Here is a 15,504-nt window from a genome sequence, read left to right on the forward strand (position 1 = left end):
TCATGAATTTATCTACCGTTTAAACTCTTGCCATTCAGTAGGACTCTGCAAAAATTGAAGGTCTGGATTCATACAGATCTGACGAACCCAAGCCAGTAGCTTTAGTCCATGTGGTGGTTCACATTTTGAAAGATTTATTGTTGGAGTTTCTGGTTCATTCAGTCCCAACAGCTTCAAGCTCACCACCTCAAAACTGGAAGGCTTCATACAGAGATCCATCAATTTCAGCCCCTTCATATCCTATAGTGTTACTATTAATTGACTATTATTAACCATATTACCTGGAATCCTTTTCCTTCTTGTCTCCCATCCGTCCATCCACTTGCCATAATCTGTAAATTCATCTGCTTTAAAAATTGGACTCTGTTTCTAAAAAGTAAATAAGAACAACGGACCATATTCTGTCATCTCTTATACCAGTACAACTCCATTGACTCGTGTTCTGAGCACAGAATTTTAACTAACATAGAACATGCAGGTTTCAAGCCTCTTGACTGATTTTATTAGTAAATGAGCATATAAATGTCATTCTAGTCTCTAGAAATGGATTTATACCAATCTATTCCAGCTGAGGACCTAACTTCAATGGGTCAGTTTTTTCTTTCAGTTACACATGTGGTATCAATCCCTGATTTCAGTGGGATTTTTGTACATGTAATGATTGTAGGAACTGTTTGCTAACAGATTTATATTTTAAATGGGTTAGTTGAAATTCATCATCAATTCTAATCAGAGCTAAAATGTATTTTAAAGTTGCTTTTTTAAAAGAGAGGCAGTGAGAGGAAGAAAGTGTGCAAAGAAAACTAGTTAACCTAAAGGTGTATGAAAAAAATTATATGGCAGGGTGGTTGGCAAATAGCGGGAGACTGTACTCTGTGACATAGGAGGTCGCTTTCACTTCTTGGTTCCTATGTTCCTAAATGTTTGTGCTATTATTTAGCAGGTTATGAAAGGAAATGGTAGTTGGGGGGGGAAGGGGGCTGAGAAATCCCACTTGATCCACTAGTTTCCATTGTAGGGTAATGCCTGAATTCTGATTACACCTGAATACCTTTCAGAAGTTATTATTGCATCAGTAATAAGACTGCAATTGAAATAAATCAGTAATCAAGAATCAAAAAGTTTGGTAAATCTAATGAAGCCTATACAGATGCTTCCTGTATCACAAATAGCAATAGCCACATGTCACAATGAAAATGTCAGAGTGGTAAGATGGGCTACTTCCCTTCATTATTCCCCACAGGCTCATTGTACAGCTACATTACAGTCACTTTACACAAGTTTAAATGATTCAGTAATGGAAAAAACTATGCAGAAGCAGATCCTTTGTTTCTGGAGGCATCTTACAGGCTATTTTAATCTCTGATCCTTGCTCCCCCTTCCTGGGTTACTGCTTTGCTTGCTCCTATGGGATAATTTCATTGTTCATTTGGCAATGAGACCCCAGGATTAAGGGTGGGTTTGCTAGATTCTGAAGTCTGAATAAAATTTCATCTCTGCTTTGGCTGAATGGGCTTCACATGATGAAATTTCCCCCCTGCCACATCCTCCTTCCGGGGGCCTCTTGTCTTAATGATCTGCCTTGAATTGCTCACTTGTTACACCTGTCTAGGTGCATTGGGAGCCTGCTCCAGTCTGTTATGTAAAGTTTCACCATTTGCAAGTGGCAGTTGCATGGTTCCTCCCCTTCCGAATTCCTGTGTCAGCAGGCTGGCTGGCATTTGCATTCACACCCAAATGAGGAGGGGAGACATGGAATCTGTCTGGTCCCAGGTGTTTCATGGACAGTGTGTGGCTGGGAACAGGCAGGTCTTCAGGGTCTTTGCACTGTCCCAGCAGTGCTGGCTTCCCTCCCTTCCTTTTTCAGCAACATTCTCGACACAGGATCCCACCTTCAGGGCAGTGCAATGTGGGGGATATCTTGATCCAGCCCTTTGCCACTGCTCAATATAAACATCAGTACAGGCAGTCCCCGGGTTACATGGATCCGACTTACATCGGATCCCTACTTACAAACGGGGTGAGGCAACCCCGCACTAGCTGCTTCCTCCCAGCAGATCAGGGAGACGCGAAGCTAGCGCCCCCGCCAGCAGACCAGGGAGATGCGGAGCAGCTTTTCTCAGCAGACACCTCAGCTTGAGAATAAAGGACTGAGGGAAGTGAGGTGTGGGAGAATAAAACTGAGCTCTGGAGAAATGTTTGGCTAGAGTTTCCCCTACAATATGTACCAGTTCCGACTTACATACAAATTCAACTTAAGAACAAACCTACAGTCCCTATCTTGTACGTAACCCGGGGACTGCCTGTATAACAAAGAGACACATCTCCCTCCAGTACTGCACATTTCCAGATCCCCCCAGGAAAAGATCTAGGCCCAGAGTTAATGTTTTACAAAAAGGCCATGAATAATTGCACTGCTAAGTCCTGAGGTGCCTTAGGGATGTGGCAGATTGTGGCATCTTAGGGATGAGCTGATTTCTTGGGGCATCCCACAAAAGCTGATGTCCAGATGGATCTTATGGTCTCTGGGGTACCACAGGATTCCTCGTTGTTTTTACAGACTCAGACTAACGTGGTTCCCCCTCTGAGACTAAAAATTATCCATCTGCAGGATCTTTAAGGCTTCTCCTACTTACTAGGACCAGAGCAAGTGCACAAAGGGAGAGGAACAGCTCCACCGGGGTTTGCTGTGACAGTCTGAGAGCTCAGGGCAAGCTTTGATGTGGAGTAGCACGCCTTCTCTAAAGGGTCACGGCAGATGGAGGGATGTGCACTGGGCTGGGGATGACGCTTGCATCCCAGAGAAATGGCGCAAGTTTATTCCAGCTGCTTTGCAAAGATACTGAGATGCCCATTAATTAAATGCTGCTTCATCTCATACAAAATGTAGGAATTCCAGGAGGACAAGTGTATTAACTCCTTCTCTGGAGAATGTGGAGGAAGCCTCTCCTAGAGCAGAAATAGGAAGCTACAAGAGACCACTCTTATGAGGCACATTTGTTTTATAAATGTTTTTAAGCTTCTATCAAACACACTTTTTAAGGGCCTAATGTGCTAACAGCTGCCATGTTCCTCCCCAGAGGTGACAGCATTTCAGTAGTGGGTAAGACCGATCCCTGCCTGGGACATCAGCAGGCTGAGAGAATGAACATCTGTGAATGTCTGTGGGGCCATGAGTGGGGAAGATGAAACAGGGAAAAGTTTTTGTTTTTCCTGTTTGGCGCTGCAAGGGTGGGTTCTTCCAGAGATAATGGATACATCCCAGAGGGGTTTCCCCTGCTGTAGAGAGCAAAGAGCTATCTTGGCATCCTTCTGGGTTACCAATACCCTCTCCACATTGGGTACATATGTCTTCTGCTCTCAAGGTGGAGGCACTTTGGTTTTGGTTCCTCATGAGGCTCCATCCCCGGGACCCAATTACTTGTGCTACCCAGAAGACAGAAGCTCCAGGGGGTGGGTAAATGGAGCCCTCACATCAGTAAGAGCAGTGGCTGAAGTGTCATACCTCCACCTGCTTCCTAGTCCAGTGCCATATCCTGACAGCATTGGCGTGGGCAAACTGAAGGATCTCTGGTGACTGAGGAGGGCCTCAGGGAACCTCTCCCCAGTGGTATTGTCCAAGGGAGGTGGAGACTTTTGGGGAAAGGGCTTCATTCCTTGCTTCCAACCAGGGCAGGCAGTGGTCCTTTGAGTTAGCTTTTCAGTGTAGGAATCAGGGCAGGCAAGGTAGGATGGTTCTTGGCAGGGCTGGGGGCTACAGAGAGGTGTCCAGAGGAATCACAGCTCTTCTACCTTCCGCTAGCTCTGTGCCGGACCCTACTGGCCACAGAAGGGGGGCACTGGAGTTTGCCCTGTGATTTGGAGGGAGGGGCATCACATTTCCCTCCCCCACTTCCCAAGATGGGGGAAGATTTGGGAATTAATTGGGCCGCTGGTGCTGTCTGTGCTGGTGTCAGGCTGAGCAGGCCCAGGGAGTCTCAAGCAAAGGGATTGGCTCTGGAGCAGAGGTGAAAAGGTGCACTTGAGGTGAGAAGGTGCAGCAAGGCTGCTCCAATCCAAGGCACTGGGAAAGCCCTGAGGGGTCCTCAACACCATTGCGGGTTGTGTAACCCACATACCTAGGCTATGTCTAGACTGGCATGATTTTCCGCAAATGCTTTTAACGGAAAAGTTTCCGTTAAAAGCATTTTCGGAAAAGAGCATCTAGATTGGCACGGATGCTTTTCCGCAAAAGCACTTTTTGCGGAAAAGCGTCTGTGCCAATCTAGACACGCTTTTGTGCAAAAAAGCCCCGATCAGCATTTTCGCGATCAGGGCTTTTTTTACGCAAAACAAATCTGAGCTGTCTACACTGGCCCTTTTGCGCAAAAGCTTTTGCGCAAAAGGACTTTTGCCCGAACGGGAGCAACATAGTATTTTCGTAAGAAGCACTGATTTCTTACATGAGATCGTCAGTGTTCTTGCGGAAATTCAAGCGGCCAGTGTAGACAGCTTGCAAGTTTTTCCGCAAAAGCAAATGCCAATCTAGACACAGCCCTAGTGTGGTTCACTGTACCGTATAGTGGCACTTAGATCACTTACCGCAAGAGATAAGAACAAGGGAGCTCTACTGCCTAAGCTGAGAGTCAGCTGGCTTTATAGCTCAAGCTGTAGAGGCTCCCACTCTAAGCTCCAGCCCCTCCACTCATGCAGTCAGCTGTGCAGATGATCTGTGGACTCCAGCCTGACTCTGCCTTTGTTAAAAAAAAACCTGTGGGTCTGAGAGGGGAGACCGGGAGAGGTCTGTGCTGTAACAAAGCTCCATCCTGGCTTTGCCAACTCGTGGGCCGGGACAGGGATGAGGGATCAGCATAGCCACGTGGGACAGGCTTCCCAGCAGCTAGCTCCTCACAGCTTTCTCCGCTGTCTTTCTGAACCTGCCCAAGCGAAGCAGAGCTATTTCAGAGCATTGCTGCAGCCCAGGCAGCAGGGTACAGCACCACAGAGCAGTGTCTTAGAGGTACATGGTTTCACTAGGAGGGTGGTGAAGCACTGGAATGGGTTTGCTAGAGAGGTTGATGAATCTCCATCCCTAGAGGCTTTTAAGGCCGTGCTTGACAAAGCCCTGGCTGGGATGATTTAGTTGTGATTGGTCCTGTATTGGGCAGGGGGTTGGACTCAGTGGCCTCCTGAGGTCTCTTCCAACCTGGTTTCCTGCCAGCATGCCCACCTCCTGCCTGCTTTCCTGGGCTCCCTACCAGCTTCTTGGCAAGCTGCCTGGTAGGATATTGGAGAGTTGGGGGTCCCTCCAGGCTGCCCAGCTTTGCAACTGGCAGGCATCCAGCTCACTATACAGCCAGAGAAGCCAGAGAGACAGCCTAGCTCCCCAGGATGGGCAGCATTCTGGGCACAGTTTCTGTAGCAGCCCACCAAGTGAGGTGCTGAACAGCAAGGGCTCCTAAGCTCTGTTCCATGCTCCCCTGTTCCCCAGCCATTAAGGCTCTCTGATGGCAATATAAAGAGCCTGGGACTCTGGTTGCCATCAGAAGCAGCAGTGGTGACTGGGAGCCCCAGACCCTTTTGAATCACTGGACCCCTGGGGTAGTTGCCCCCTTTGCATCCTTCTCCTACCTCTCTCTGTCAGCAGTCCTGTCCATGGCAATGCAAGTGGAGGGAAAGGCTAGCTACATTCCATCTCTGACAAGATTATACTCGGGGGTAGTGGGGCACTAGCCCTCATGCTGCTCAAATCTCCACAGCTATAATCTCTTTTTTGTGCACTAGCTCAGTAAAAAGGCAGCCTCACACAGCAATCCAGGTTCATGACGAGAAGCAAGAGCTGGACAAAACCAGCTAATGGGCAGGGTGCAAAAGATGAAGTAACAATAGGAAGTACTTCACATTACACACAGTCAACTTGTGAAACATGTTGCTAGGGGAAATTGTAAAGGTCAAAAATACAACTGAGTTCAGAAAAGAATTAGACAAGTTCATGGAGGATAGGTCCATCAATGGCTATTAGCTGAAAATATTCAGGGACACAACCCCGTGTTCTGGGTGTCCCTAAATCTCATAGGCTATGTCTAGACTGCAGGCTTCTTTCGAAAGAGGCTCTTTCGAAAGCATCTTTCGAAAGAGCCTCTTTCGAAAGATCGCGTCTAGACAGCAGGCGGATCTTTCGATAGAGGAAATCCGCTTTTTCGAAAGAGAGCACCCAGCGAGTCTGGATGCTCTCTTTCGAAGACCGCCTCTTTACATTGAAGAACGCCTTCCTTCGAAAGAGGAACTTTCGAAGGAAGGCATTCTTCCTCGTGAAACGAGGTTTACCGCCATCGAAAGAAAAGCCGCGTTCTTTCGAAATAATTTCGAAAGAACGCGGCTTGAGTCTGGACGCAGGGGAAGTTCTTTCGAAAAAAGGCTACTTTTTTCGAAAGAACCCCTGAGTCTGGACACGGCCTTACTGCCAGAAGATAGGACTGGACAGCAGAGAGTGGATCACTCAATAATTTCCCTGTTTTTTCCCTCTGAAGTACGTGGCACCAGCCACCGTCAGAAAACAGGATATTGGGCTATATAGACTGTTGGTCTGATGCACCCTAGCTATTCTTATGTTCTCATAACTATGCAAGCTTATTTTTGCATACTCAGTGCACACGGTGCAGTTTGCTTCCTGCAGAGCCATTTTCAGGTGGTGGTGTTTATCTCTACATCCTGATGTGTATTGTTCTGCCTTTCCGAGGCATTAATTTTTCAGTGATTGACTTCATGCTATTTGGTGTGCTTCTTGCTAATTGAGGATGTGACTGGAAGGTTCTAGAGATGACAGCTATGTTCCGCACATAAACACCAATGGGATCAAGAGGTGTGTGGGGGGGGATCTTTTGCTTCTTCCCATTCCCACTGCCCTCAGGCAACTAAGGAAGTTTTACCAGTCTCAAGTAAGGAGCCAAGAAAGAGAATCTTGCAAAGGGATAAGCAGAATTACAAGGTAAGTAATTTTCCCATAAAGCTAGTGGAAGTAGTTTCCAAGTAACATATACATGAAATTACACTGATACATTACAAAGATGATTTATTATAATGTAACATTTATATTGTGACAGTGCCTAGAGTCCAACCCGCTCAGGATATAGTGCTTGGCACTGTACAAACAAAATAAGTGTCAGAAACCAGGGCTTGCAGCTGAGACTGTGACCAGCCAATTCCACTCCTTAGTGAGCAACAGAGGACCCCACAGCTGAATCACAGTTGGCTGCAGCAGAATCACCTATCTGGCTATCCAAATCAGCAGACCTGTTCTTAAGACCAATAGCTGCAGCAGAAGATTGGCTGCTCAGAGCATTTGTCCATGGCTGTGTTGGCTCCTGTGCTTGCTGGTTCTTAGCCCTGCCTCACTCCAAGTAACCTAGCTCTGACCCTCTTCAATAATTCTTCACTTCTGTCTTTAGTTCTGATCCAAGTCTCTGCCTGCTGGCTCCTGCTCTAACCACTAGGCATGATTGCCCACTTCCTGGTCTCTGATAATAAATTAGAGTCACTGACTCTAAAGCCTACAGTCTTTAAAAGTCTAGACAAACCATCCAAAGCAGTAAATGTCAGCTTGCCATACCTTTAAGAGATTCTCTGCAGGAGCAAAAAAATCATCCGTTGCAAATAAAACCTACACAAGTAAAAAACAAATAAAAATAATAATTATAAATGTATATGGTTTTATTTCATTTTCTAGTGAAATGTGTTAAGTTATCCAGTAAAAAAAATATTATGTTGCCTAAAGGCTTATAGACATATACATATAATATTTTTTTTTAATGATTGTATACATTTCTATTTTAGGTGCCAATCCTGAAATGAACATGCATCGAACCTTATTGAATTCACTTGTTTGCTTGAGGATCAGGGCCTTACACTTCTTTCCACATCTTTACTTACAAAATTTCTACCTACTGACATAAGAAAGGGTTTATTTAATTTTCGTTATACATAACTCATGCTGCATATACCTGAAAAATCTCCACCTTCTTGAGTGGCTCTAAACTTTCAGATTAGCAGCATTGCTGTACAGATTCATATGACTTAATGCAGAAAAACAAGTGGACAAACTACCTTTTTAATCACTGACTAACACCATTGGTATTTTCAGGGCCATCCGTCTGAGTTGCCACTGAAGAGACTTTAACTCAATAACAAGCTAGGGGCTCATTAGTTTGTAAGATGCACCAGCCCCATGGTACAACCTTCTTTTTTAACTAAGTCAAATTAAAACATTGACTAGGGCATATCCAGACACACTGTAGTGTTGCCAGCATGCTGTATTTTTCACAAAGTAAACTACTATTATCTGGCCCCCACATACCAGACAGTAGGTTGGGGGCAACAAGAGCAGCTGAGCTTCAACTGGTCAACTCACACCCATGAGTTGTCCGTCAGAATCATGAGGAGGTTGAGGTCTCAATAATACTGCTCAGTAACTAAGCAGTTGCTCTTAAGAGAGTCTTAGGGTACGTCTAGACAACAGGCTTTTGTCGACAGAAGTTTTGTCAACAGATACTGTCAACAAAGCTTCTGTCAACAAAGAGCGTCTAGACTACATTCAGTTCTGTCGACAAAGCAAGCTGCTTTGTCGACATGGCAGTGTAGACACAAAGGACAGTTTAGATGCAATAATGCCTTCTGTCGACAGAACTGTTGACAAAAGGCATTATTCCTCATAAAATAAGGTTTATCAGCGTCGACAAAACTGCCGAGTTCTGTCAACGTTATGTCGACAGAACTCAGCGGTAGTGTAGACGCAGGTTTAGTTTTGTCGACAAAAGTCCACTTTTGTCGACAAAACCCTGTAATCTAGACACACCCATAGTTACTCCCAGCCTCAGAGACATTAAGACATGGTTTATTTTACAGCAAAGCACCTTTTTCTTTACCCTTCATCCAGTATTGAGAAAAAAGTTACTTTAACTGTAGTGTAGGGGACTTTTGTCCTCCAAATTCATTTAGAAACTAAGACCAATTGTTTAATGTTTTAGATGAAAAAACTTATATTTAACTAGAAAATTGAAAGAACTAGCTGGTGTCTCAATCAATGTGATTCTGTATACAACTTTAACACATTGACATCAGTGTGGAGTTGTCAGAATATACAAATTCCCTGCATTCTCCATATTGCTTGTGATGCTTCCAGTCAGCTGACCCTGGGCAAATATAACAATAACCACTTCTGAGTTTTTTAGGTGTTCCTATAGTGACTGGTTTTTGATAGTTGCCAAAGGAGGAGAACACTGCTTTGATAGGGGCGATGAGATGTGGGGTATGAAGGATTCTTCCCTTTATATGTACTTTTACAAGTCATTCTCCAAGACTGACAAGGAACAAGTGCCTTCTTTGCCTTGGGCAAATATGGATTGTTGCTGACCCAAATGATGAAACTGGTAATACTAGCAATATGAAGCATGTTCTGGAAAATAACCATTAGCAACCTATTTATCTTGCATTGGTAGGAAATACATTTTTGCAAGAAAGTCATTGTTATCAGCGCCACTTTTGCTGCTATAGAGAAGAATTAGTTGGGAGTTCTTTTTTGTCTCTTTCTACTTCTTTATCACAATGCATCACTGATACTATTTCCATTGACTTGCCTTTCTTTGGAACATAGGAAACCAGCAAACCTGAACACTATTAATAATTTTTTCTGCTGCAGTATGGTTGCATCTCAGTAAGTGCATCTTAACTTTTTTCATTAGATTGCTCCTACTTAGGTCAAATTTTTTCTTGACTAAATCTTCAGAATTTGAACACTAGGAAAGACTTTGTGTTCAAAGCTTAGAACTGCAAATTAAGACTTTTGGGTTCTATTCCCGGTTTACCAAAGGCTTCCTGTGTGGCCTTTGGCAAATCTCTTAATTTCTTTGTCTCAGTTTTCCCATCTGTAAAATGTGATAATAATATTTAACACATGGGAATATTGAGAGGCTTAATTCACTGATGTCTGAAAAAAAACCTTTTAGATCCTCAGTAGGAAATATCTGTAGAAATATCAAGTATAATTTTCATTAAAAGCTCAATTTGTCTTTTTAATTGTGTACATTTACCTTTCCTCCTACAACTTCACATGCCAAGTCATTCAGGTGTAGAAAGTCAGGTAAAACTTGAGTTTTTTCTCCTTTGAGGTGAGCAGCCATCTTTCCTCTAAAACCAAAGTAAACTATTCTATTCTGTTCTAAGAAGAAACAAGAGACATGAAAAGGAGCATGTTCAGAATAACTTCTCATTTCATTAATTTCATCCAGGCTTCTCAGCAATCAGAGAAAATTTAGACTCCAGGAGTAGGTTATATACTTTTTGAAGGAAAATGACTCCATGTACATTGAAAATATGTTTTACCATACCTATTGATTTATGATATGCATCTATAATATTTGAGATAAACAAAAATATGATTAGGTGTGAAAGTTAAATCAAACTTTAATAAATAAAACAGTCCACATTTTCCAAAGCTGTAAATAGTAGATTTCTTAATTTACCTTCGTGCAGCATAGTATCAATGTTCACCTATTAATTAGCACAAACATCATTTTTAATATTAACAGTAAAGCCCAGAGGTACCTAAGAGGAGTGACAACACTGTGTTAGTTGCTGTGCAAAAAATAAAATCTCTTCCCTGGAAGAAGTCCATGTCTATTTGTGCAGCATAGACTTGGTAGGATGTTCACAGAGGTGGGAAATCTTCTGGGAGAATCAAGTGCTAGTTGATCTCCCCTCAGTTGGAACTTGAAGAGAGATAATGTTAACAAGAGAGCAAGCATAGCCCAGAGATCTAGTGAATGCACTGTATCAGCCACAATAGCTAAGCAGTTGTCATTGGTGAGGTTCCTCTATACTACAAGCCTTGACTGAAAGTTGATATTTCACTGCAAAGATCAGAAGGAAGGGTACATAAGAGCAGCATTTCCTACTCTCCTTCAGGGTGAATCCCCTTGTCATTCATATGCAGGGAAATGAACGTCTAGGGTTGGAACCCAGCCTTGGTCTGTAGCTAAACACTATACCAACAATCATTTTAGAATAATCAGTGAATCCCAAACCACTCGCTAGGCTAGGGGCCAGGTGGAATGGTCTGCCAATAGTTCTTGTGTCACGCGGTGTAAGCACTTACTCCTTGTGCAGATATTTCATGCTCTTGCCAGCTTGAGGAGGGTAAATACATGTAGGCTTCATCTACACTGCAGGGTTTTTGCACAAAACATTTTGTGCAAAAACCCATGCAGTGTCCACACCTCAAACGCATTTTTGTGCAAAAAAATTGACAGTCAATCGACAGAATAGAGGGCTTTTTGCGGTGTAGCTAAACCTCCTTCTACGAGACATAACTCCTTTTTGCGCAAGAGTTCTTGTGCAAAAAGGTGTGTGTGGACGCTCAACAGGGGTTTCTTGCACAAAAAGAGCCTATCGGAAAAAAGCACAGGTGCAGCATGGATGCTCTTTTGTGCAAAAGCACATTGCTTTTGCTATGTGCTTTTGAGGTGTGGATGCGCTTTTGTGCAAGACGTTTTTGCGTAAGATCTCTTCTGCAAAAAGCTTCTTGCACAAAAACCCTTCATATAGACAAAGCCGTAGGGATGCCCTTGTTTCCTCACAGCTTCTCCTTTCATTTATGTTCTTGTCTAACTATGAGCTGGGGGAAGTCTTGTCTAACTTGTGAGGGAGGTCTAGGTTGGATATTAGAAAAAACGGTTGGACTAGATGACATCCTGAGGTCTCTTCCAATCCTAGTTGGAAGTTTAGTTTAGAAAAGAGAAGATTGAGGGGGGACATGATAGCAGTTTTCAGATATCTAAAAGGGTGTCATAAGGAGGAGGGAGAAAACTTGTTCATCTTGGCCTCTGGGGATAGAACAAGAAGCAATGGGCTTAAACTGCAGCAAGGGAGATTTAGGTTGGACATTAGGAAAAAGTTCCTAACTGTCAAGGTAGTCAAACACTGGAATAAATTGCCCAGGGAGGTTGTGGAATCTCCATCTCTGAGATATTTAAGAGTAGGTTAGATAAATGTCTATCAGGGATGGTCTAGACAGTATTTGGTCCTGCCATGAAGGCAGAGGACTGGACTCGATGATCTCTCGAGGTCCCTTCCAGTCCTAGTATTCTATGATTCTATTATTCTAATCTTCAATGATTCTATTTGCTCTTAGGGCAGGGACTCCATCTCTAGTTGATCTATAAAGCACAAGGCACTTGTCCTCTACAGTCCTATAATCTAATAGTAGTACATACGCTGCCCCTGAAGAACAGCGGTACCTACTTGAGTGACGTTTCTGCAGTGAGCCTGCAATAATGAGAATTGACCCATTTCATTTGGTTACCAAAACAGTATTTGCTGTTTTCATATTGAGAACAGGTGAGGTAGCAGAGAGGGATAGGGAGGAGGAGGGCAATGCCAGGTGTGTACAGAAGCCTGAAGGCTTCACTCTAGGTTGGCCTTGGAACACAAAAGTGGTTTGCCACCATAGTACTGAGAAGGACACTGCCACCTCCTCCATAGCTGAGGAGATGCCTGGCTGATGCATAGTTAATATGACTCTACTGGATAGAGGGACAAGATTTAGGGAGCCTGTGTAAGAGGTTTGCACCCATGTTCTGTGTAGATATCAACTAAGCAGTAGCTCCTTGGAAGTGATTATAGCATAGGGTTTGGAGACTGGCAAGGAAGAGGAGCCAGTGATCCAGGATTTTCAGCCACCACTTATTCCTTGCAGTGCCCGGGGTTGTAATTGCTGAGGGTGCTATTGTAGCTCTGAGAATCCAGCTCATTCAGGGTAACACATTTTTGAGTGCTAAATTATTCTAGGAAGACTGGTCTTAAGGGTGCGACATGATGGGGTGAGGACAGAATCCTCTCCTTTCAGATCTTGGGGGAGAGAATAAGATATTTTCCTCGCATCTTCTAAAATCTCCATCTTTAGAAGTTTTTAATGCCAGACTTGTGTAGTCTTTAATACTTCTCCAGTCTTTCTGCTATAATTTAGCACAAGGAAATGTGTTACCCTGAATAGTATTTTCATTATATATATTGAATGTGATTATTTTTCGTGGTTAGTCATTTTATGCTTTCTTATCATCTGAATTGAGTTATCTTATTCATGTTTTCCAACTGTAATTAGAACAATCAATAGCCAGCTGGTATTTAACTTCTTCCATGTTACTACATTCTGTCATTATGAGACTACACTATTGGTTGCCATTGTTAAACATGCATTTATTGAACAACTTCAGCAATCAAAACCTTCCTCTAAAGCAGATACTTTACTTCTGAGAGCACAGTGATTCCTTCCGTACTCTGTGTGTGTCTTGTACTGAGCAAATGGCACTGCTCATTTTTAGAAATGAATGTCATGAAGTAACATTGCCACTAATCCGAATTATGGGAAAAATATCAAGAATTTGGAAATATCAAGAACTTGGGGAGTCCCATGTAGAATTTCTAATGTAGCTATAGACTTCACTATTTCTGATATAAAAGAGGAGCATTTTCATTTTACACCCAAATTGACAGGTGTCACATTTCCATCATAAAAATATGAAGAGATATTTTCAATAACAACATCTACTTTGGTACCTGCAATTGATTGTTAGTACAAATGTATAGTCACATTTGATTGTGGATAAATACTTCAGAATTTAACTATCTGATCTGCTGGCATATCTAACCATTCCAGTTAGGAAATTCAAGATCTGAATTCTACTATTTGTGTTCATAATCAATTACAGACACAAGATGAAAGGCCAGAGTACAGCAGGGGTGGGCAAAATATGATCTGCTGATCAGATCCATTCCCCCGCCCCACTGGATCTGGAGCATGAGAGCCTCAGCTGGCTCCCTGCCTGCCCCACCCCCACTAGGCACTCAGGAAAGCCAGCTGCTGTAGGGCCATGTGCTTCTGTGACTGCTGAGAGCCCAAGGGAGGGGGGCAAAGGCTTGTCACATTGCTCCTGCCCTCAGTAGTGTCCATTGGCCAGTTTCTGGCCAATAGCAGCTGCCTGTTTACAGGACAGGCAGCATATGAATTGCCCCTCCCCTCTCATCCCTCAGGCTCACAGTGTTTTCAGCAGCACACATGGCCTGAAAGCAGGAACCCTGGTTAAGGAATCTGCTGGGCTGCTGGTTTGGAGCCACCAAAGTAAGTTCTCCCAGCCAGAGCCTGCCTCTGGCACCCCAGACCCTCCCTCTCCCAACCCTCTGTCTACCTCCTGCACTCCTAGCCCATGTAACAGAAACCCTCTGTACCCCTGCTCCAGCTCCCATACATCTTCCCAGACACTTCATCCCCCCTGCACTCCCTCCCAGACCTTGCACTCCATTCCACTATCCCTGGTCACAGCTCAAATTCCTGTACACCCTCCTGCCCCAGGTTACAGCCCCCTCCCGGACCCTGCACTCCCTCCTCCTACATCCCTCCCCCAGGCCAGAATCCTTTCCTGCACCCAAATCCCTCCCAGACCCCGCATCCCAATCCCATGTCCCAGGTCACAACCCAAACCCTTGCACCCCTACCTCAAGTCACACTCCCCTCCCAGACCCTGCATGCCCTCCTGTTCGCTGCCCCAGGTCACAATCTTCTGCTTCACCCAAGCTCCCTCCCAGACCCCACATCCTAATCCCTTACCCCAAGCTCCTTTCTGCACTCAGCCTCCATCCCAGACCCTTGCATCTCCTTTATTAATATCATGGAACAGTGTGGCCCGCGACCAATAGCCAAATTCCTGGGGTGGCCCCCCCATCAAAAATTATTGCCCGCTCCTGGAGTATGGCTTTTATGTTTCATAACTGGTATATTCTAAAACCACTTCTCTTTTGATTTCAAGGGGGAAATTACTGTTTTCTTGTGCAGAATTATTTCAAATTGTAGATATTTATGTTGCTAAATGGACACAGTATTATCTGATCTAGGCAAACCATCACAAATAAATTAGACAACCCAAAAGTTGCTAAACATTGTTTGAGAGAATACCTTAAAATTACTTGACTTTGGAAAACAAATACTTACATTCTTATAAAGATTAATTCCATTTGAAATACCCTAATACCCCTATGCAAATGTAAAATAGCCTGTCAACAAAATCAAACTTATCAGTATAGCTTTTTCATGTTACCTTTATGACTTGTTCCACTCTGGTGTCTGCTAAAGAAATAAGAAATTTTTAAGAGGTCAAAGTTTTTAAATGTTTGTCTGTAGCCCAAAGTCAGCACAGTGATGCAACTGCTCAGTAAACAGCCACTGGATTTATTGATTCTGAAAAGCAAAGATTAACAGCTCATCTTTCCTCAGTTTAGACTAATACAAATATGTTTCTATGAAGTCCTTTCTGGAGCTTAAGCATGTACACCCAGTGCTTATTTATATCTTGACTTGTGCAGCATATTCCACGATCAGCCTGGCTGATTCAAGGAGGGATTTAGCTCAGGGCACATGTTCTTGGCTGCTTTGCATCATGCCAAAAGCATAAAAGCAAACCTAAAGCTGGCATAATCAGC

The 15,504-nt window shown here is 43.7% G+C and overlaps 1 protein-coding gene and 1 long non-coding RNA gene across 5 annotated transcripts in view; one reads left to right on the top strand and one right to left on the bottom strand.

Annotated features, from left to right (window-relative positions):
• ALLC (allantoicase) overlaps positions 1–15,253 on the bottom strand; it is a 31,752-nt gene extending 16,499 nt beyond the window's left edge. Inside the window, exons 1-4 of the mRNA XM_006112062.4 lie at positions 15,123–15,253; positions 10,065–10,192; positions 7,589–7,639; positions 282–369 (exon numbers count right to left, since the gene is read on the bottom strand). Coding sequence (XP_006112124.1) covers positions 282–369; positions 7,589–7,639; positions 10,065–10,154 — 229 coding nt within the window. The 5' untranslated portion in view covers positions 10,155–10,192; positions 15,123–15,253. The remainder of the gene's footprint in view (positions 1–281; positions 370–7,588; positions 7,640–10,064; positions 10,193–15,122) is intronic.
• LOC142827782 (uncharacterized) overlaps positions 12,981–15,504 on the top strand; it is a 71,557-nt gene continuing 69,033 nt past the window's right edge. For all 4 annotated transcript variants that reach the window (XR_012902538.1, XR_012902539.1, XR_012902536.1 and 1 more), the window contains exon 1: positions 12,981–14,149. This is a non-coding gene — a long non-coding RNA (uncharacterized LOC142827782). The remainder of the gene's footprint in view (positions 14,150–15,504) is intronic.

Source organism: Pelodiscus sinensis, chromosome 3 (assembly GCF_049634645.1).
Source record: "Pelodiscus sinensis isolate JC-2024 chromosome 3, ASM4963464v1, whole genome shotgun sequence".
In the NCBI taxonomy this organism is placed as follows: Eukaryota; Metazoa; Chordata; order Testudines; family Trionychidae; genus Pelodiscus; species Pelodiscus sinensis.